This window comes from Bos indicus x Bos taurus, chromosome 25, assembly GCF_003369695.1.
Source record: "Bos indicus x Bos taurus breed Angus x Brahman F1 hybrid chromosome 25, Bos_hybrid_MaternalHap_v2.0, whole genome shotgun sequence".
Classification (NCBI taxonomy): Eukaryota; Metazoa; Chordata; class Mammalia; order Artiodactyla; family Bovidae; genus Bos; species Bos indicus x Bos taurus.
In genome coordinates this window covers 6558268-6579281 of record NC_040100.1, presented here as the reverse complement: position 1 = coordinate 6579281, position 21014 = coordinate 6558268, and the positions used below count along the sequence as shown (strand labels likewise).

General features: G+C 60.6%; 3 protein-coding genes across 4 annotated transcripts; 2 read left to right on the top strand and 1 right to left on the bottom strand.

Moving 5' to 3' along the window:
- The first annotated feature begins 1323 nt into the window (after positions 1 to 1323).
- On the top strand, positions 1324 to 12231 carry LRCH4 (leucine rich repeats and calponin homology domain containing 4). Of its 2 annotated transcripts, none has more exons than XM_027528019.1 (18): positions 1324 to 1791; positions 5219 to 5363; positions 5524 to 5650; positions 5850 to 5955; positions 7724 to 7860; positions 7979 to 8094; positions 8235 to 8334; positions 8552 to 8642; positions 8734 to 8810; positions 8917 to 8978; positions 9068 to 9193; positions 9317 to 9385; positions 9478 to 9587; positions 9732 to 9815; positions 10036 to 10121; positions 10253 to 10390; positions 10485 to 10562; positions 11850 to 12231. In XM_027528019.1, the coding sequence occupies exons 1-18, from the start codon at positions 1572 to 1574 to the stop codon at positions 11952 to 11954; spliced, it is 1977 nt and encodes a 658-aa protein (XP_027383820.1). In that variant the 5' UTR covers positions 1324 to 1571; the 3' UTR covers positions 11955 to 12231. The 2 variants fall into 2 exon arrangements, with proteins under 2 accessions (XP_027383820.1, XP_027383819.1); XM_027528018.1 differs by having other exon boundaries at positions 1329 to 1791; positions 10850 to 12231.
- A 231-nt stretch (positions 12232 to 12462) lies between these two features.
- On the top strand, positions 12463 to 14178 carry SAP25 (Sin3A associated protein 25). The gene is made up of 6 exons (XM_027528021.1): positions 12463 to 12773; positions 12989 to 13089; positions 13200 to 13306; positions 13408 to 13555; positions 13632 to 13729; positions 13811 to 14178. Exons 1-6 carry the CDS (start codon positions 12628 to 12630, stop codon positions 14102 to 14104), a joined length of 894 nt encoding a protein of 297 aa, XP_027383822.1. The 5' UTR covers positions 12463 to 12627; the 3' UTR covers positions 14105 to 14178.
- A 151-nt stretch (positions 14179 to 14329) lies between these two features.
- On the bottom strand, positions 14330 to 17136 carry LOC113883930 (insulin receptor substrate 1-like). The gene is made up of 2 exons (XM_027528124.1): positions 16513 to 17136; positions 14330 to 16285 (listed from the first exon to the last, which is right to left on the bottom strand). Exons 1-2 carry the CDS (start codon positions 17078 to 17080, stop codon positions 15078 to 15080), a joined length of 1776 nt encoding a protein of 591 aa, XP_027383925.1. The 5' UTR covers positions 17081 to 17136; the 3' UTR covers positions 14330 to 15077.
- Positions 17137 to 21014: the final 3878 nt, after the last annotated feature.

Below are 21014 nucleotides of genomic sequence, written 5' to 3'. Positions count from 1 at the left end.
AGCAACGCTGAAGAATTTAGGCCTGGACAACCAGCTCTCAGCTGCACAGTATTATAGACTCATTCGTTTTCTGTGTTAGTAGACTGTCAACCATCCAATCCAACTCCCTTACTTAGGGGGACCAGTAAACACCTAGTTTGAGACACATAGGATGGAATTCTAATAATTCAATAAATGTCTCGGAATGTCAACATCTGAGTTGTGACTTATGGGAGAGATTCTTCAGCTACTGTGGCTAGGCAACTGTTAACCAATTAAGTGGATTATACTAGGTCCTTATGCCACCTAACAGGATGTTAATATCTCTCAGCAGACGGTACAAGTATAGACAGCTTCCTCTTGCATCTGGGTCCTCTTTATCCACTCCGTTTCACCTTGGAAGCCAAAGAAGAGAGGTGAACAGAAAAAAAGCCCAACGCAAAAGCTGATGCAGGGAGAAGCCTGGCTTCCAGTGCGAGCTGTTAGTAACTTGCTGTTTTCTCTTGACAACTTCTCATCAACTTCCCTCCGTTTATTTCCTCGTTTGTAAAACGGAGGACTTCTTCTAGGTGAGGGTGGTCCCTTCTAGACTAATCCCGTAGGTTTGATCATCACAATTTCTGCCCAGCCAGGCACGCTCCTTTGGGCAGCGGGATAGCCCGGGCGTATTTTCGAGGCTTTCCGGGTCTTCCTTAACCCTTCCTCCAGGAGTTGAGCTGGGTATCTCCAGCCCCTAGGAAGCCACTGGTCGGCTCGGACTCCAGATTGTCGGGGGGCCCCCAGCCTTCGCAGCTGGAATGGCATCCACAATCCCTTCTGCGGCAACGACCCCTCTGTACACTGGCCTCAGGCATCACCGTGCCTCCCGCTCCCCCTAGTCCCCACGGTCCTCAAAGCTTTGAGCTCGCTTGCTCACAAGTCCAACTTGCACACATTAACTTCTACCCTTGCAACCGCTTGGAGCCGGCCGAGCGCGGTGCGCTTGCATTCTTTTATCTCAGTCTCAAAAAGTTCCAGTTCACCCGCCTCCTCCTTAGCGAAGGGGGGGGGGGCGGCCTTCTTCTCGCCCATACTATTGGTAGGTAGAGCCGTCCCTCAGAGAAGAGGCCGGGCCAGGTTCCCTTGGGAGGATCTAATTGGCCTTCTTGACAGTCACTCGCCTATATCTGGCTTGCGATTGGTCCTCGTTGGACGAGGCTCAGGGTTTGCCTTTCTCGGCCTCCAGCCCCGCAGAGTGGAGCCCCGGGCGTCTCCGCCTCCTGATTGGACCTGATTGGCTTCATCCCCACTCCTGAGATTTGTGATTGGGTGCGGCTGCGCGGGGCGGGCCGGCCTGGAACCTCGGCCGTTGGCGAGCGCTCTAATCTCGTCCCCCTCCCTTCTTCTCGCCTCACTCAGTGCCGGAGTCTTCACCCCTCCCGGCGGGTTCTGATTAGCCACTTCCGACGCGTCTCGGGGTCCCGATTGGCCCGCCGGGTCCCTGAGCCCGCTCCCTCCCCCCGGGAAGCGACTACGGCGGCTCCGAGGAGGGGGAGGGGCAAGGAGGGACGGCGGGTCCCCGTCAGTCAGGCAGCGGGAGCCGCCGGGAGCGGATGGCGGCGGCGGTGGCGGCCCCACTCGCCGCCGGGGGTGAGGAGGCGGCGGCCACGACCTCCGTCCCAGGGTCTCCAGGTCTGCCCGGGAGCCGCAGTGCAGAGCGGGCCCTAGAGGAGGCCGTGGCCACTGGGACCCTGAACCTGTCTAACCGGCGTTTGAAGCACTTCCCCCGGGGCGCGGCTCGCAGCTACGACCTGTCAGACATCACCCAGGCTGGTGAGTGTGCAACCAGGCCCCGAGCCCGGCCGGGACCCTCGTTTGCATAGTCCCGCCCCTCGCTTGTTTCTCCCGGGCCGGGGCGTCTGGCCCGCCCCATCACCTGGCCATCGGAGTTCTGGATTCTTTGGATTTGCATAAGTCCGCTACCAGCCCCCTCCCCACTTTAAGAACTACTAGACAACGAGCCCTTGCTGAACACCCAGAGTCCCTGGTCGAGCGTCGTGATAACCCCCCCACCCGCCCTCTGCTGCTCTTTATTTGCATATCTGAGCACCTGTAGAATGGTCCCGCCCCTAACCTGGTTGGCTTATTTGCGTGATCTCTTCAACCTTAGTTCTGGTCATTCCATAAAGCAGCCCCCGAAACCGCCCCCCACCCCCGACTCCTTTCTCTTTCTTCGTTTCCAACTCTTTCCCCTGTTCCACCGAGAAACGAGCAGCCCCAGGCCCCCGCTTCCCATAGATTTGCCCCTGACAACCCCAAGTTTGTGTCCTTCGCTTGGTAGTCCCGCCCCCTAAGGCTGCTGCCTCTCTCCACTCTTCACCCAGCCTGCCTGTGGAAAAGAAGCAAATCTCCCACCTCCCCCAACTCTTTTCTGCGCGAGTTCTTCCTCCCATTATCCTAACCCCTTTATCTGAGACTCCTCCTCCTCCTTGCGTGTGTGAGGTCACTTTGGAGCCTGTGATCTCATAGAGACCCTAGAATTCCCATTTCAGTTTCTGCTTTTCCCCAGGGGGGAGGGACTTGAGGCAGTTGCTGAAAGGAAGGAAATCTTAGCTAGAGACGGTCCCCACTGCCCTTCCCACTCCCCCACCCCTAGGATCCCTCTAATCATGCGCCCTCCACCCTGGTGTCTGTTGATGGTAGGGTGTAGGGGACTCCACTGTGACAGGTGAGTCAGGCCTCAGCTGCTCAGAAGGCCGACGCTGACCTTGGGCTGGCAGCTGGGAGGGTGGGGATTGGGAGAGGGGCGGAGGACCGCATTCCCAAAGCCCCACCCCAGCGGAGCCTAGGGTGGGACTTGAGGCTGGATGAGAGTGACCGCCTGATGACACTGCCCTGGGACTGCATTCCCTGCCTAGCAGGTGCCTGCTCACTTGCAAACACCCTAGTCTTTCCTCGACTGTCTGGAGAGAACCAGTTGAAACCACTCCGCTTGTCTTGGGTTGCTAGGTAAACTCACTGGCTGCCTCTGCGGCGAGTGAGTTCAGGGAACCCGGGAGCCATTGCCGTCCGTCTCAATCTCCCCCAGCCGTCTAACCCCCCAGCTCCAGACTGACCTCAGCAGCTGTGTGACACTCGCCGTCTGTTCCCTTTCCCCTCCCCCTTGCTTGTTTTTTGACAAAGACCAAATGTTATTCTTTACTTCCTTAGGGCTCTGTCTGTGAGAGTGGACTCCTGGGGAAAACTCCCAAGAACTCCGGGGCCCCTCCCAGCTCCCACCCCCTCCCGCCTCCTCCCCCAGAATTCCGGCTCAGGGTGCAGCCCGGCTCAGGGTGCAGCCTGTTCTCCTGGGACAGTCTCAGCTTCCTGTGAACCCCTCTCTGCCCTGCTCTCCACACAGGAGCCCTCAGTCCTTTCAGGGCCGGGGTTCTAGGCCAGGTGGGCCTCTCTCATCCCAGGCTCTCTCCTCTGGCCCCTCTCCCCATGCAGGGTGCCTGTAACTTGGGGTGGAAAGGGGAAGTGACAGGGAGCCAGTCAGTGTTGCCCTTACCCTGCTCTCCACACCTCCTTGCCCTTCAGCCCTGACAGACTAAAGGCTTCCAGCACTGCCACCCCAATCATGTGGAAGCTCTCCTCCTGTTTGCCCAGCTCTTTCTGAACCAGCGTGTTCCTTGCACGTGCTGTCCCATGGCCTAGGTCCCTGATGTCCCTTGGACTTGTTCCTGGGGCCCTGATAGCAAGATGAATCCTGAGGTGGGGGAAGGGCTGAGCTCACAAAAGAGAAGTGCAGCTCGTTCTCTCACAGACCACATCCTGTGCCTCCTAGGCCCTGCCTCCTCCAGCCCTGCTCCTTTCCGCTCCTCTGAGCTTTTGCCCGCTGTGCACCCCATCAGAACTTGCTCCCCACCCCTTCTCCCACAGGCCCCTGCAGTGTACACCAGAGAAAGCAGGCAGGTGGAGGGGGCGGGGCGGGCAGACGCATCTGACCCTCCCAGCCTCTCTGGAACTGTCTTCTTCTGTGACAGGTCTTCTTTCTGTGCACAGCAGGGCTGGGAGCAGAGGGGGTTCCTGGGGCGTCAGGCTGTCATCCACCCTGGTAAACACAGGGCCCACCAGAGACAGAAGCCAACAGATTGTTTCTGCTTCATTTCCTGTCACAAGACTCACCTCCTTGGGGGATAACCCCAGCTTCCCCTCCCCACGGCTTTTGCTTGCCCTTCCCTGGAGAGGGCCCTCTAAGAAGCTCACCCAAGCTCCGTGGCCTGGGACTTCCCCCAGCAGGCCCTGGGCCCCTCCCAATACAGGCTGAGCAGAGAAAGCAGAAACCCGGCTGCAGAGGTCTGAGCAGTGAATGCCTCCAGCCTGGCAGGAACCCTGCCCTGGTCTAGCAAGCCACTTGTTGAGATAAAAGGATGGCAGTAGACTCTCCCCTCCTTTCTGCCCTCTCCACGCCTCGCCCATGCCCAAGACACAGGCGTTGGTCTGAAGTCTGGGTAAAAGTGAGAGAGGAAGTAGAGGCAGGCTGTTGGGAGTGGAAGAGGGTAGGAAGGAGCCCAATCGCTGCCTGCGACTCCAGTTCCCACCTCTGGCTTGGTCCACTTGTCTTTCCCTCAGGTCTCGGAATCTGTAACTTCATAGTCCCATGGGCCTGGCTTGCTGATCCCAGGGGCTGGTGAAAATCTGTAGGCCAGAGTCCGGTCTCTAGACTAGGCTCTAACGACCCCTGGTTTTCCCGCTAGGTTGAAGATAGGTTGAGGGTGGGAGACGGAGCCCTTAGGAGGGAGGTAGGAGGGAGGAGCCTCCTTGGCCATCTCCCACGGGGTGGCTCAGTGTCTTGCCCTGGACCTCCCAGCCCGTCACCTTGCTCGTTCCTTTGGAGCATCAACCTCCTATGACCTTTGCCTTCCACCTCCTCAGGCATCACAGGACGACGGGGACCACAGGAGGTAGAGAATCTAACCAGCCTGGTAGAATGCCCTGCGTTTGTGTGTCTGAAGACAGTGTGTGTGGCTCGCCTTCCCCCCACCCCCAGTCTAGGCTTCTCAGCCCAGTCTTGCCTGTGCCCTTCTGGTCATACCTGGAGTGTGCTCCAGGTTACGAAGTCTTTCTTCTTAAACTCGAGGGAGTCCAGGTTTATAGGTCTGATTCTTTAGGTCGGCTAGGGAGATAGAGGGCTGGGCAACTGGCTCCGGGGAAGTTCAGGATCCTCCTGTCCAGGACTGGGCCTTTGCAAGCTCCCCCCGACACTTGTTTCCCCTAGACCTGTCTCGGAACCGGTTCCCCGAGGTGCCAGAGGCAGCATGCCAGCTGGTGTCCCTGGAGGGCCTGAGCCTGTACCATAATTGTCTGAGATGCCTGAACCCAGCCTTGGGAAATCTCACCGCTCTCACCTACCTCAACCTCAGGTAGGGAGGCAGGGTCACAGGAGGGTAGGGGGTTGTCCTTCTCAGCCCCAAGTACCAGTGCATGGCACCCTGAGTGACCCTCCCCGTGACCCAGAAAGTAGGGCAACACGGGAGAGTTCCTGCCTGGAGGGAGAACCCACTGCCTTTCTCCCTCCTGCAGCCGAAACCAGCTGTCATCGCTGCCGCCCTACATCTGTCAGCTGCCCCTGCGAGTGCTCATTGTCAGCAACAACAAACTGGGAGCCCTGCCTCCCGACATCAGTGCCCTGGGGAGCCTGCGACAGCTCGTGAGGATGGGGAGCAGGGAGACTGGGGGGATGGCTGAACCAGGCACTAGGGACTTTTGGCAGGAGGGCAGGGAAAGGCGGGATGCACCCTAGGGGAAAGGACGAGACCAAAGGAAGTAGCCTGGTCCAGGAGGCAGTTTCTGATGCTCCAAGTCTGATGCTCTTTCTGCACGTCTTTCCTTGTCTTTCCTCATTCCAGGACGTGAGCAGCAATGAGCTGCAGTCGCTCCCCACGGAGCTGTGCAGCCTCCCTACCCTGCGGGATCTCAACGTTCGGAGGAACCAGCTCAGTACCCTGCCTGATGGTGAGGAAAAGACTTAGAGGATGTCAGGGTGTGTGTGTGTGTGCGTGTGTGTCTACCTTGAATGCCTGACCTAGAGCATGTCAGGGGGTGTGTGTGTATCTACCTTGAATAATGATACCTTAGTCGCCCAGGGTTTGCCATGTATGAAATGCACTGTAAATTATTTTCCTTGCTGTTGACCAGCACCCCTCTGAAGCCGGTAAGGCAGGGGTTATTAGCTGTACTTGACAGATGTGGGGGAAGGTGCAGTGAGGGCAGTAGGTGAGCCCATCGCCAGGCATCCTGTAGAATTTCATGGTCAGAAAGGGCCTTCGAGGTCACCCAGTGTCACAGCACTTAGCGCAGATGAAGCTCTCAAAACCTGAGTCCGGTGAGGCCCCGTGCTACCTCCCCAGAGATTCTGAACCAGCACGCTGGAGCCCAAGCAAGCCCATTTTAATGAGCTAATTGTGATGCACCCCGACACTTGATAGCCTGTGCTCCAAAGCAGGCACACCTTCCTTTATTCAGTCAGCTTTGCGTGTGTGTGTTTCCTGTGTTTTAGGTGGGGACTAGGTAGATGTGAGTGATGTCACTCAGTTCTGGGGCCAGCTCTGAAGATTTAATGGCTTAATGGGGAGAGACAAGCAGAGGGAGGTGCTAGGACAGGAAACTTAAAGCCATAGACGCTGGAGGGAGCCACATGGCTCTGCCTGGGACCCTGGGGAAGACCTCGGCCCCAAGGCACATAGGAGCTGGCCTTTGAAGGAGAGTTCCCCATCCTTCTGCAGCCCAGGCAGATGCACCCCTATGTGTAGAGCAGGGAGGTCCAGCATGGAATGGTTAAGAAGGCAAGCCAGGACTGGTGGGAAGGACTGCAGCCGTGCTACCTGTGTTTTTGAAAAGCAGGCGAGAGGAGTCAGGTGGCTACCTGTTTCTCTGGGCTCCTCCCATCCTTCTTCTAAGATGGTAGGGGTACGAATAAGCATTTGATCAGCGCTGTCTCTGGGCCATAAGAGACCCCAGCAAAATACCCTGGGGAAACAGAGGAAGGAGCAATAAATTCCAGCCTAGTGTTTGAAAAGATTTCAGAGAAGAAGTGACACCTGAGCTGAACCTGGAAAGATGCATGAACAGAAAACTGGGGCTCTCCTAGCTGAGCAGACAGCATGTGGGGAGGCCAGAGCCAAGGGGATGGAGGGCGGGCTGATGTGGTGTGAGGGTGGGAAGCGAGGTGGGGAATGTGGGCAGAGCCAGGTCATGAACTCCTCAACCAGGGAATGCTGCTTGACTAGAGAGCAGCGATTTTCATTCTTATCCTGTGTCTCGGCTCATCACTAATCCAGGGGGTCTCTCTGAGAAGTGGAGAAGGGTACCATTCTCCTGCGGGTGGGCCAGGGCTTGACTAAGTAGAGCGCCTGGAGGTTGCCGCCCCCTCATGCCGTGCCTTTGTTTAGGACACCGCCCGCTCACCTGCAGCAGCCCTGGCTGCAAGTCCTGGAAGGCTTTTAAGCAGCAAGGTGTCACAGTTTGATTTGGGCCCTGTGATGGACACTTGAGGAGGAGGAAGTGGCAGTGGGGTGGAGTGGGCAGGGAGGAGAAGCGGATGGGCAGCAGCTAGAGTCAGTTTGAGTGGGCAGAGGAGCAGGGTGGTGATTCCTGGGAGCGCCCTCCGCCCACCAGGGCAGAGGGGCTGCCGGAGAGGTGACATGCCAGCCGGGGGCAGAGGAAGTGAGCACAAGGCCCTGCCCCTGAGCATGCTCCTGACTTCTCCCTCACCCACCCCCAGAGCTGGGGGACCTTCCTCTTGTCCGCCTGGATTTCTCCTGTAACCGTGTCTCCCGCATCCCGGTCTCCTTCTGCCGCCTCAGGCACCTGCAGGTCATTCTGTTGGACAGCAACCCCCTGCAGAGCCCACCTGCCCAGGTGAGTTGGGAGCAGGGCTGGCCGAGAGTGGGCAGGAGTTGGGGGTGTGGGTCCCTTTGGTAGTCAAGCAGCATCCGGGGATCCCCCCCTTCCCCTCACTATGCGTCTCCACACCCAGATCTGCCTGAAGGGGAAACTTCACATCTTCAAGTATTTGTCAACAGAGGCTGGGCGGCGCGGCGGGTCTGCACTGGGGGACCTTGCTCCTTCCCGCCCCCCGAGTTTCAGCCCCTGGTAAGTTCCACATGGGAAGAAAGGAAGCCCCTGGATACTTATACCTCTCCCCAGCACCAGGGACCCCGTGGTTTCCAGAGGGTGGATGAGGGGGTGGCCACCCAGAACGGGGCTGACCGGCTCTCCCTGGCTGGCCCCAGCCCTGCCGAGGACTTGTTTCCGGGACGTCGGTACGATGGCGGGCTGGACTCGGGCTTCCACAGCGTTGACAGTGGCAGCAAGAGGTGGTCTGGAAATGAGGTAAGGGCCTCCTTCCCACGGGACACGGGGGATCTCGGCCCCAGGGAGAACCTGAGCTAGGACCCTTCGTCTTCTGCCTTGAAAGCTCAGAGTGATAAAGGTGGCTGGAGCCGTCTTCTTCAGTCCCTTGTCCAAGAACCTCAGGGAAGGGCTGGTTCACCACGGGCCCCGGACTCTGGAGGGTCTATCTCCCATCTCTGCCTTTCTGCACTTCCAGTCAACAGATGAGTTCTCCGAGTTGTCGTTCCGGATCTCAGAGCTGGCCCGGGAGCCTCGGGGGCCCAGGGAGAGAAAGGAGGATGGTTCTGGTGAGCAGTGGGGTCATGGGCTGCGGGCTGGGGGTGTGGACGAGGCCCTTAGCGCCCCCCTCCGCTCGCTGACACGCCCTGCTCTCTCTAGCTGACGGAGACCCTGAGCAGATCGACTTCATCGACAGCCACGTGCCTGGGGAAGATGAGGAGCGAGGTACCGGAGAGGTGAGGGGCCGCAGCATCCCGTGTCCATCTACCGTAAGAGAGCCCGCGGGAGCAAGCCAGGGCAGGCTTGGGGACCCCCTCAGCCCCTCTGTTGTTCTGTCTTCAGGAGCCGCGGCCACCAGAGTCGAGCCCTGCGGCAGGAGACGGGGAGAGGGCACTGAGCAGCAGGTACTGCGGAGCCACCCGAGGCGGCACCCCTCCCTTCACACGCTTCTCCTCTCCCCTACCCAGCTCTACCTCTGTCCCTCTGCCCTCAGGCGGGAGGAGCCAGCCGGGGAGGAGCGGCGGCGCCCGGACACCTTGCAGCTGTGGCAGGAGCGCGAGCGGCGGCAGCAGCAGCAGCAGCAGCAGAGCGTGGTGTGGGGGGCTCCCAGGAAGGACAGGTGCGCGTCGAGCGGCGGCCTGGCGGTGGGCGCTGGCAGGGAGCCCCCATGCGCTTCTCTGTCTCTTGGGGGTGGCGGAGCCCTGCCGGGCACTGCTGACCCTGCGTCTCCTTCCTTTTCTAGTTTTCTGAAGCTGGGGGTCAGGGCTGCTGGTGGGGGTCCCGGTGCCTCGTCCACTCAGGCCACCTACAAGTATGTGTCCTGGCCTCCACCTCTCTCAGTCCCCACCCTGCGTGCACACCCTTGCCCCAACCACCCCTCTGATTCCCCTTCTGTCTCCTCAGCGGCACGTCCAGGTCCAACACCACCCAGCTGGGAGCGTCAGCGGGGCAGGGAGCCCCCACCCCTGCCCTTGCCTCCACCTCCCAGGAGCCCCCGCTTCCATCTGGACCAGGTGGGAGGGGGGCTTTGGGTGGAGGATGGGGGCCTTTGTAGGTGGGAGGGGCGGGCTGAGGCCTGGCTGGCGGCCTGAGGGAGGGGTAGGACACTGAGGAGGTGTTTCTCTCCCCCGTCCCTGTCCCCTGGCTCCGGCCCCCAGCGACCGCACCTGCTCCCCGGCCACTCAGCTCCATTCAGAGACCAAACAGCTTCCTCTTCCGTTCTTCCTCTCAGAGCAGCTCAGGTGGGTCTTGCCCCTCCCCAGTACTAACCCAGTACTAATGCAGCACTAAGCTCCAGGCTGGGGTCATCCCTTGTGGCCTAGAAGTTCTCTGGTCAATTGTCCCTTTGTGTGGAAAATCCCACAAGCACAGAGGCAGGAGATGTGGGTGCCAGACACTGCGACCCGGCTACAAAGTCCATGGTGGGCGGTGGAGACAGCCCCACACCCCCCTTTCCTCCAGGCCCTTCCTCACCAGACACTGTCTCAAGACCTCGGCGATCCCCCCAGCTTTTGGACGAAAAGGAGGTGATGGCTCAGCTGCGCCAGGTATGAGAGGTGGGACTCGTGTGGGTTCCGCGTGGGCCCCTGAGCTTCCTGGCTTCCCTCAGCCACCTCCTTGCCCAGCCTGGTACTTCCTCTGGAGACTCTGACCTCTCCCCCTCCTTCCCATCTCCCAGGTGCTTGAGTGCCAGCTGCAGCGGCCCCTGCCCGATGACCTGGCTGAGGCTCTAGCCAACGGGGTCATCCTCTGTCAGCTGGCCAACCAGCTGCGGCCCCGCTGTGTGCCCTTCATTCACGTGCCCTCGCCTGCTGTGGTCAGTTGGCGCCCAGGGCAGGAAGGTAGGGGTTGGGGCAGGAACCCCTGGGGCCTCTGTCTTACTCCCTCTTTCCTTTCTTACCCACCCTCAGCCAAAACTCAGTGCCCTCAAGTCTCGGAAGAACGTGGAGAGTTTCTTAGAAGCCTGTCGAAAAATGGGGGTACCTGAGGTATGGGGGTGTGCTCTCGGGCGCAGGGCTGGTCTCTCCTATAAAGGGTGCAGTGTCCTGGGCTCAGCGAGGCCCTCTGCATGGGTGCTCATGGGGGTCTCTGCTCCCCAGAAGGAAGCACAGCCACCAGCCCTCCTGTGTGTCCCCCGCATGCCTCCCTTCCCGCTCCCTGCATGTCGGCGTGGCTCTGGCCCTGCATGTGAGGGCAGGGGTGGGAAGGATGGTCTTGCTGCTGCTCTTGACGTGTGTACTTTGTCTTGTCCATCTGTCCTACTCTCCCTTCCCAGGCTGACCTGTGCTCGCCCTCAGATCTCCTCCAGGGCACCGCCCAGGGGCTGTGGACCACCCTGGAGGTTGTGAAGCGGGTGGGGGGCAGGGCCCCCCCACCCCCCTGGCCCCCCTCCGGTCTGGGCGGCTTCATCCTCTTCTACGTGGTCCTCATGCTGCTGCTCTGTGTCGTCTACACTCGGCTCCTGGGTTCCTAGGACCCGAAGCCACCCCCCCACCCTGCCCTCTTTCTATTTATAAGACTCCTGTGCAACCCCCTCCCCACCAGTGGTGCCTTCAGCCCCTACCAAAGACACTAGTGAACCCCACCCCTCATACACACTGACTTCAGAGGCCCCACTCTGGTACCCCCAGACCCTGGGCCCCCAGCCTCTGGTTCCCTCCTGTAGCCCCTCCCCCTGGCCCTCCCACTGTGTGCTGATGGTGCCTTCAAATTCTCTCCCCGCTCCCCCAGAGGGTGGATCTTAACCTTCCTCCTTGCACCCCCGCCCCGCCCTCCCCCCCCACCCCCACCCCCCCCCACCCCCACCCCCCGCTATAGGGGGCTAAATTATCTATATTTTGTAGAGAGAACTCTATATTTGTAGGGGATGCAGGGGCCCAGGCTGGGTCTCTGTCTCTTGTATAAATTGTACAGATCGTGGCTGCCTGTGTGTTTGTGTGTGTGTGTGTGTGCGCGTCTGCTCCTGCTGTGCTGGGCCCAGCCCCAGCCGTGTCCCCTGGGCTCTATGTGCCAGCCCGCCTACTTCAGCATTTTCCTCTGGAAGTGGCAGGTCTGTCCTCCCCTCTAAGCCTCGGCCCGCTGTGTCATCTCCCTTCTGTTACCCTCTGCAGCTTCCTTGCATCTCAGTAGTCCCCAAGCCATGTCCAGGGTGCCCTTGACCTTTGTCTGCTACATCCCGTCAGCCCCCTTGGTCCAGGCTCCTTTAGGGTGTCTCCTACCCCACAGCCGAGAGGAGGAGGTGATAAGGGGAACTTAACCCAGGCCCCTTCCCCCAGGAGTCCCTGTGCCAGCCCCACCACATCCTGGAAGAGGAGGGGGCCCCGGGAAAGGGCCTCCCCTACGTCGCTGCTGTCATCCATGCACTGCTGGAACGGCCTTAGGGTTGAGGTCGGGGTGCAGGGGCCCAACCCGGCGGGGGCCCCAGGAACCGAAGACAGCGGCGTATGGGCTCCGCTCTCTAGCGAGGACTGGTGAGGGCGGCCTCGGGCCTGGCCCTATGCCTCGGGCACCTCTGCCCAGGAGGTTGGAAGCAGGCCGGCCCAGCAAGGCGCGTGGCCGCCTCTGGGTGCGGCCAACGGTCTGGGATGGAAGACGGGGAGCTGGATGTTGTGTCAAGTGCAATAAAGAGAAGCCAGAAGCCCTCTAGGTCATCCCTCAGATATGTGTGTGTGTGTGTGTGTGTGCGGACAAGGGCAGTGCATGTGGGGAGCGGGTGCCCTCCTCACGTGCACATCCGGGTGGCCTCCACGTCTACTTCCGGTGCTGCGGTTCTTTCCCAAGCTTCGCCCTTGCGCGCGGCCCTGCCACCCCGCCACCAGGGGGCGCTCGCGGGAATCCCCTCGGGTCCGCGTGCCAAGTGACCCGGAAACGCACTGGGCGCCCGCGTCACGAGGCATTGCGAGGCCTGGCGAGGTGGGCCGCAACCCAAGCTCGCGGGCACGCGCGCGTGGCAGCGCAGGTCTCTGAGGGCGGCCGGGCAGGAGGAGGGACCACAGGGCCCAGGCGGGCTGCGCAAGGGCCGAGGTGTGGCCCTGCCCGCCTTCCCGACTCTACATGCTGCCCTGGACCCCCCGGCAGTGGGGCGCGGGCGAAGAGCAGGCGCCCAGGGAACGACGCCCCTCAGTGGGCAGCGGCCTCTCCCAGGCCTGGGACTCCAGAGAGAAAGCCCTTGGGGAACCAGGAACAGCCGCACAGGGCAGGTGAGGGGCTCGGCCGACGGCACTTGGGGCGAACCCAACAGGGGCCCACAGTGTGAGGAAATTTCAGTTGTCCCTACTGAATAATGGGTATGATCCGTCTCCCCACACCGGGCACCCTGGTCTCTGCCTTGGAGATATTCAGACTTGGCTTGGGGGAGATGACTGGGGGAGGCTGTAACCGGAGCATCTCAGTACCCCTCTCCCTGCGCCCCCAGCCCTCAGCCCTGGCCTCGAAGGCTTTCCTGGACTCGGAAAGAGCAGCTACGGCCTCGGCTGCCCCCAGGCCTGGCTGCCAAGCATTCCCTGGGAACTCCAGGTAGGTACAGGGTCCTGCCACCTTTACCCCCAAGACCCTTTTACTGATTCTGAGGCTGTTTTAATCTCTTCAAGTCTCCTGCCCTCTCTCCCCCTGCCCCCGCCCCCCAGTTCCTTTCTCCCCTCAGAGGACTTGGGGGGTGGCATCATCAAAGATGGCCCTGCTAGCGCCCTGGGACCCCAACTATGAGGCTACAGCAGGACGTCGGCTGGTGTGGGTGAGTTGGGGGTGCCTGTGGCACCGACCTCGGGCGGGACAGGGATGCCTTGGGAGGGCTGAAGCTCAAGGAATCTTTCCTGTCCCTCCCTCCCTGTACAGGGACCCAGCTGTGCGTCTGGCGTCTCCTTCTCAGGCCGGACCTTGTACCATCCCTCATTCTGGCCTCTGTACCAGGCAGCCTCATGCAGGGGCCTCAGGCCCAGTCTAGCAGGACATCGGGGTGAAGAGCAAGCGCCCAGGACTGCAGGTACTGCCCTTGGTCCTCTCAGGCTCCACAGAGAACCAGTGCAGAGCTTGCCACCCCAGCAGCTTCTCCTCCCCAGGGTTCCCGGTGATGTGCTCTGAAGACGTCTTCTTTCTGGACCCTCTGCTGCCCCATGGGCAGCGTGTTCCCCTGTACCTATCTGAGGTCCCTCAGCAGGTAAGCGCTCCTCCTGCCTCGGCCTCACCCCAGCCTTCAGGCAGGGCTTGCGGGGAGCCACTGCCCCTCCTCTCTCCTCAGGTGATGGGCTCTCTGAAGCTGCTGCTCCCACGCCCGATCATGTCCCCCTGGCTCCTCCCCATTCCATCTTCAGGCTGCTCCACTACCTGGCTCAGTGGGCCAGAGCTGATCGCCCTCACTGGCCTCCTGCAGATGAGCCAGGGGGAACCAAGACCCAGCTCCTCAGGGGCTCCCGGGCTCCCTTCTGGCTCCCCAGCCCCTGCCTCTGATCACCCAGCTGCCAGTGGTGGCCCAGGCTGTTCTCACTGTGGGGAACCATCTCTCCCTGGGACCCCAGATGCCCAAGGTCCATAGCTCCTCCAGGGACAGAATGGGTCCTCTACTTTCCCAGGCAGGTTCTGTTGATAATAAAACTGTTGGTTTGCAAACAGGCTCCTCGTGGTCAATAACAGAGTGGGGTGCAGAGGCAGGGATGGGGTCTCTTCCTCTATCACAGCTTTGGCTGCCCCTCTCTTGATTCTTGTTACTCATTCCCCCATAAGGTGGGGAATCTATGGACCTAAGACCTTTCCAGGCTGACCAAGCAGGGAAACTTTAATGAAGAGGGAGAGTGTACAGTATATTACTCTAGACTAGACTGAGTATATTAGAAGCAAGGACTCCCTCAGCTTTGCCAGGCCTGGGAGGAGGATTGTCTGAGCACAGAGCTGGCATTGGGAGAAGCAAACTAGGGAGTGGGGAGGAAGCGGGTGTCATCACTTCAGCGGGGGCGGGGGAGAGGGCGGTGGGGGCACTAGTGTAAGATACCTGGTGCTCTCATCCCTCTTGCGCAGGGGTCCCAGGACTTTGGCAGACACCTGGCAAACCTGCACGTGGGGGGTGGGGGTGGGGGAGGGCCAGGTCTGTATGTCTTCTGCATCATCGATGTTGTCATCATCAGGGGCAGGGTGGGGGGCCAAAGCGGACTTGAGAGTCTGGGGTGATGCTGCAGGAACTCTGTGGGGTAACAGGATCAGGGCTTTGGCTCAGGAGGTGTAGAAATGTATAGGGTTCTGGTGGTGGTGGTGTTTTTTAAGGGGAGAAGAGTTCTAGAATTTTCTCCCTTAAAAGAATCCAATTTCTTGGGGAACCTCCTCCCAAAGATTGGAAGGAATGGAGTGGGCAGCGGGTCCTAGCAGGCAGCTTGGTGCTTCTGCTGGTCACACGTCCTGGGCACATCTGGACTTTAGAGACACTCCGCCATGGGGAAGGGGCCTTTGGGGTTGAGAAGGGGTGGGCGGGAAGGCATTCTTAACCTGCACTTTTTTCCTCCTTACACCCCCGTCTGTCAGCTATACTGAGTGGTGTCCTGTCGAGGGGAGGCGGGGGTGGGAGTTGGCAGGGAGATGGGGGTGGGATGTCTTCTCACCCCGGCCTCCGCGAGGTTCTGGAACTCCAGCCGAGCGTAGCTATGTGGGCGGGACCTGGCCCCAGGGGCGTGGCCTCGCACCTCCAGGGGAGGGACCAGATCCAGGTCCACGTAGTTGAGGCCTTGGTCCGGGGGCTCGGGGTTGGCAGTGCCCATTCCTATGTAGTCCGCAGCCGCATACTCAATGCATACGTACTCCCCGGCTAACTCTGATGGCGGCTGCAAGCAGGGCTGAGCCCCAGCCCGTCCCCAGCCGTCTCGGATGCCGAGATGAACGCCTTGGAGCCCGGGTCCAGGCTCCCCGGCCCCGGAGGAAAGAGGCAAGAAACTTGAGGAAAAGGACCGTGGTGCACAACAGCTCATGGTCACGTATTCAGTGACCCCTCCATCCTGGAGCGGCTGGCGGGAAGCTGCTTTGGTGGAAGCGGGAAGGCCCGGGGGCTCCATCACAACGTAGCCGCCGGCTTGGCCGCCCTTCATGGGCTCGTAGTCACTCCCGGCTCCCATTGTTATGTAGCCCCCGCCCTGCTCCAACCTCGCAGGGTTGGAGACTGCCTCCCCAAGCCTCGCCAGGGTCTTGAGGGTTGCTTGCTCGCTGGTCTCACTCGGGCCATTCCGACGGTACAGCTCGCTTGTTTGGGCCGCGGAGTCTGGGGTCTCGTAAGATTGGGGGACAGAGGGTCTGAAAGCTCCCGTTGGGGGCTTTCTTGGCAGTGGCTCAGCCCTGCCAACAGCGCCACTGTCCCCGATTCGCTTCATGGCGGCCAGGACGGTCTCGTGAATGCTTTGGGCCACCACGGCGTCGGGGGCCTGTAGCCACAGCTCCCCGGGACCCGTGGGTGCCGAGCGGCCGAGCTCCAGGAAGAAGAAAGAGTCTGCGTGGCCGCACCGGCGCACGCTGAGCAGGGACAGGCGCAGGGCCGGCGGCGGAGATGCCCCGGTGGCCCCGGAGCCTCTGCCCCCTGGCTTCCGCAGCAGACTCAGTACCCCGGAACCCAGGCACAGGCAGTAGCCGCCGCTGCCCAGGCCTCGTGCCCGCCCCAGCCCCTTGGGTCGCAGCGTCACAGGCCAGACGTCCTGAAATGGAGCGAGGATCCAGGCCCCGGGGTCCTCGTGGGAACTGGGACCTGAAGAGACAATGGGCTGGTCACCGGGGCTCCGGGCCGGCAGGTTGGAGACACTGTGCCCCGGGGAATGAAAACCCGAAGGTGTAAACCCTTCAGGTTTGGACTTAACTTCGGAGACCCTTGGGAGGGACGGTCTACGGATAAACCCAGTCCAGAAACCACCACCACCCCAACACACACACATTCCCCCCAGCCGCATCTCCGGCGGCGCGGGGCTGGGGCCTCACCGGCGGTGGCGCGCGCCTCGAGCAGGGCGCTGTACCACGCCTGCTGCTCCGCCTCGCTGGCCGCCGCCACGCCCAGGCTGCGGTCGCGCGTGTACAGGACGATCAGGTGGCGCTGGCGCGCGTCCATGCGCTTGCTGATGGTGCAGGCGCCCCCCAGGCTCACGCTGAACTTGGGCGGCGTTCGGCCGGCACGGAACTTCTTCTCGCTTTCGTAACACTCAAGGCGCGGCGGGTCGGCGCGGAGCACAAAAAAGCGGCGGCGTTGGGACTTCTGCTTCCGCAGGTGGCCGCAGAGCCGCACGTCAGCCGGGCAGACCCAGGGCCGCGGCGGACCCAGAGCCACGGCGGCCGACTGGGCCTCTGGGGTCGTCGTGGGGTCTCCGGGCTTCATTCTTGCCCAAAGCAACCAGGTGGCCGAAGCAAGGGGCTGGGACGGCTGGGAAGGGACTGGCAGAGGCGGGGTAGAAAGAGCGGTCCCCGGGGACGGGGGCGGCGTCCTGACCGGTCTGGATACTCCGCGTCTCTCTCCTGCTCCCGACTTCGTTTGGCCCCTCGCTGCGCGCAGCATGTGCCCCAGTGGCGCCCGGTGGCCTGAGATACCCAGGTCTCCGACGGCCTCCCCTCCTCTCCCCTCCCTCCTAACAGGGATCGCGCCTAAGTCCCCACCCCCGCGAGGTTAACCCTCGCGCACCCCGGCGGTGGGAGTGGAGTTTGAGTCGGGAAGTCCAGGAGAGGCGGCCTCTGCCTCACCCCACCCCACACCGTCGGGGCTGGGCTTTCGCAGGAGCCGGGGAGTGATCTGAGCTGATTGCCAAGAAGGCAGCCAGGGAAGGCGCGTGTGCGGGGAGCCACGTCTGTGGTGAACACGCTGGTGGGTCCTGGGGGGTGGGCGGACCGCTGAGCCGGGCCACCCTTACAGCGGCGCCCGCGGCTCCCCACTCCGGCTCTAGGCACCCGGGTCCCCGCCCCCTTCCCACCCATGAAAGGGTCTGTTCTTTCTTCCCAAGTAATTCTGGGAGCCAGGGCGACTGAGCTTTGGGCCATGCTCATTTCGGAGGAGCTAGAGGTTTAGTTTCTCTGCGGAGTTAGGGCCGATAGCAGGTGTCTTGGGGGGAGTTAACTTCTGCGTTGATCTGCTGCAGACCATACCCACCAGGGTCCCAATCAAGTGTCACTGAAGGGGGAAGAGACCCTCTCTCAGGGGCCCTTCCCTCTGGCTGCACTAGTGCCCTCGGCCCCTCCCCACCATCACTGTTCAAAAGGAAGGCTGGCCAGGCCAGCTGGAAGCTCTGATTATGTAGACTCATTGCACTGAGGGAGGTGCCCTTTGCCCCTCGCATCCCCAGACGTTTGAAATGTGGCTGGAATTCAGACGTTTTGACACCCCACTTCTGATCCTTCCAAGGACCACCTGCTCATGTTGGAGGTGATAGCACTGGTCAGTGCACACTCTGTGAGACAAACTGGCAGCTGACACATGGGTGGGGGTCTTAGAGGACCTTACCATATCACTGTTGGGGCAGGTCGTTTACCTGAAGTAGGGGAGCTGAGGGTTTGGAAGAGGAAGAGGGTGACTGTAGCCCCTATTAAACGTGGTGCCGTCGGGTGAGGAGGGAGTTATACCAGCAGGACTGAGGCAAGGCCCCCTGGATCTTTTCTCCAGGCTAGACCATGGGCCGAGCAAGCCTGAGCAGGGAGGGCTGGGTTTCCACCCACACTCCTCCACTTCCCAGGCGTGGAAGGGCCTGGTCTATGAACTGCAGAAGACAATGGTGTGATGTGCAGGGAGGCTAGGATCATTGAACATCTTTAAGGGTTGTGTTCAAAGTGTGATACAGAGTACCACCTGGCATTGTGAGGATGGGCATCTGCCCAGTGGGCAGGTGATGCCCAAGCCTGCTCCAGGTGCCTTCCTGTGAGCACAGCCTCTCCGCAGGTGCCAGAGAGGTGGTACCTGCAGCTCAGGTGGTACACGGGGGCTAGCTGCAGCCTCCACCTCTGATGGATGTTGTCTAGGGAGAGGCAAGTCTGGTAGATCCTGAAGTGGACATCACAACTGAAGTACGTTCAAGGTCATGGCCTCCAGTGTGGCCTTGACATACGTGCCATGTGCGAAGTGGCAGGGACACAAGACACCTGCAGGCCTCTCCGCTTCCTAGTCCTGGTGCTGCCTCAATAAGCAGGGCACTCACAGGCCCACGTACCTGCTGTGTGCTTGCCTGGAGCCTTTAATCCCCAGCCTTGATTTGAAGCTACCCCATGGGAGGGTTGGAGAAGGCAATGGCACCCCACTCCAGTACTCTTGCCTGGAGAATCCCATGGACCGAGGAGCCTGGTGGGCTGCAGTCCATCGGGTCTCGAAGAGTTGGACACAACTGAGCGACTTCACTTTCACTTTTCACTTTCATGCGTTGGAGAAGGAAATGGCAACCCACTCCACTGTTCTTGCCTGGAGAATCCCAGGGACGGGGGAGCCTGGTGGGCTGCCGTCTATGTGGTCGCACAGAGTCAGACACAACTGAGGCAACTTAGCAGCAGCAGTATATCCAGTCCTTCTAATTCCCTACCATCCAGTCCACCTTGCAGCACCCCAGGCCTTGTGCAATCACAGCCGCTGTCAGAGACCAGCTCCAGACCATCTGGTGTCACTGAACCCCTAAATGCCAGGTAAAGACAAAGCAGGAAGTAGCAGGGATAAGAGCATGGGCCCTGGGGGAGCAACCACGGTCCAGTGGGTTGGTCATCAATGCCAGGTGATTTACCCTGCTGGGTACCAGGAAAAGCCCCGAGCCAAACACCTGACCTAATCAGTTGCCCCGGCAACAACACTGCCCTTGATTCTACCCAGCCAAGATTTATTTCTGCTGGTTACCCTGGTAACTCGTCTTGCTCCCCTCAGTGACAGGAAATAACATAACCTCAGCTCTGCTGGGTGAGAATGCCTCCCCCAACCTGAGGGGGTCCCCCTGTGCATCCCGATGCCAGGTGCAGGGCAGCTGAGGGATGGACTCCCACATTCCACGTGCCTTGGGAAGACTCACCACGGAGGAGCCTACAGGGAGGAGGCTGGGGCTCTGAGGCTCCCGACTCCCTCTCCTCTCTTGGGTTCTTGCTCCTCCGTGGAGCAGCATGTGGGGACAGCACCACCCACTTCCTCCATCCTCTCCCCGCTGCCAGGGCTCCCAGGCCCCAATATAGCGAGAACGGAGAGCTTGGCAGAAGTCATGGGGACTGGCTCCCGCTTCCTCACCCAGAGAGGCAGCTGCCAGTGACCTGCTGAAGGCTGGGGTCAAGCCAGAGGGCTATTGCCTGCAGAGCGCAGTCACAGCATTGGCCAGGGGACCATGAGAACTTGGTCAGAAGCCCAGGGGCAGCCTGGGGGAGTCCCTCCGGCCCTGTGCTGGGGGTTCATACTGGCAACCACCAGGCTGGGCCTGCAGGGAGACCCTGGAGGACGGGGCATGGGGAACACGGCCCAGTCATTATCAGGTCAGGGATTCTTCCATCCTGGCTGCCTCCCTGGAGAGAGGGCGCCCAGTGGAGGCAGTGCTAGGGCTGTTTTGCAGTCTTGAGCCTGGCCTGTGCCTGGGGAACTCTTGACTTTTCTCTCCTGGAATTGGATGCTGACCCAGGGTTACTTTTCTGATTGGTCACCCTGCCCTGGCAAGTGAGCTGGCTGGGGTCCATGTCGGACAGAGTGGCCAGGAGGCCACTGGGACTGCAGGGAGGTCCTGGGCCCAGGCACCAAGCAGTTGAGATCCCTCTGGGAAGCAGCAGGAGTGCGGCTGAAACAGCAAGAGGGACTGTGGCTCGTGGTCTTTTAAATCTCCCCTCCAAAGCTCAGTGTTCTTGGTTGGGAAAGGAGTGAGGGGAGCTGGGTAACAGGAAGAAAAGGCTCCCCCCACTGCCCCCCACCAGATTTCAGCTTCCCTCCCCTCGCAGTCTCCGAGCAGGGAATGGGAAGAAGAGGAGTGACGGGAGAGCTGTTGTTTAGTCGCCCAGTCATGTCCACCTCTTTGCAACCCCATGGACTGTAGCCTGCCAGGCTTCTCTGTCCATGGAATTTCCCAGGCAGGAACACTGGAGTGGGTTGCCATGGAGTGCCCAGGGGAAAAAAAGATGGTGGTCCACTCTCAGAGAACCACCAGGAGATGGAAGGAGGGTAGAGGCTAGAGAAGGGGACGACACAAGACATGATGGAGACTGAGCCCTGGGGAAGCGGGAAGGCCACACCTGGCTGGGCGAAGAGCAGCAGCTAAAGGTATTTACCAAAAAACTCTTCAAAGTAAATCAGTGATAACACTGTCCCCGCCTCTCCTTGCTGCCAGGTAGTTAAAGGTCACTGAGTGGAAAGACCCAGAGAAATCCCAAGAAAGGGCAGCTGAAGGGTCAGGGTTCCTGGGCGGTGGGTGGGGGGTGGGGAGCTGCACACAGCCCTGGGCCTCTCCTTCACCAGGTGCGGTGTTTAACCCAAGCCATGTCTTGTCACCACACAAACAGCC

Bases quoted from the DNA above. Each gene is read 5' to 3' on its own strand.
- LRCH4 (XM_027528018.1), top strand. From the start codon at position 1,572: ATGGCGGCGGCGGTGGCGGCCCCACTCGCCGCCGGGGGTGAGGAGGCG. The intron at 9,386-9,477 runs GTATGTGTCCTG...CTGTCTCCTCAG, and splicing joins TCCACTCAGGCCACCTACAA to CGGCACGTCCAGGTCCAACA. The intron at 10,563-10,849 runs GTATGGGGGTGT...CTCCCTTCCCAG, and splicing joins GAAAAATGGGGGTACCTGAG to GCTGACCTGTGCTCGCCCTC.
- SAP25 (XM_027528021.1), top strand. From the start codon at position 12,628: ATGCTGCCCTGGACCCCCCGGCAGTGGGGCGCGGGCGAAGAGCAGGCG. The intron at 13,090-13,199 runs GTAGGTACAGGG...CCCGCCCCCCAG, and splicing joins GCATTCCCTGGGAACTCCAG to TTCCTTTCTCCCCTCAGAGG. The intron at 13,730-13,810 runs GTAAGCGCTCCT...CTCTCTCCTCAG, and splicing joins TATCTGAGGTCCCTCAGCAG to GTGATGGGCTCTCTGAAGCT.
- LOC113883930 (XM_027528124.1), bottom strand. From the start codon at position 17,080: ATGCTGCGCGCAGCGAGGGGCCAAACGAAGTCGGGAGCAGGAGAGAGA. The intron at 16,286-16,512 runs GTGAGGCCCCAG...TTGTCTCTTCAG, and splicing joins CGAGGCGCGCGCCACCGCCG to GTCCCAGTTCCCACGAGGAC.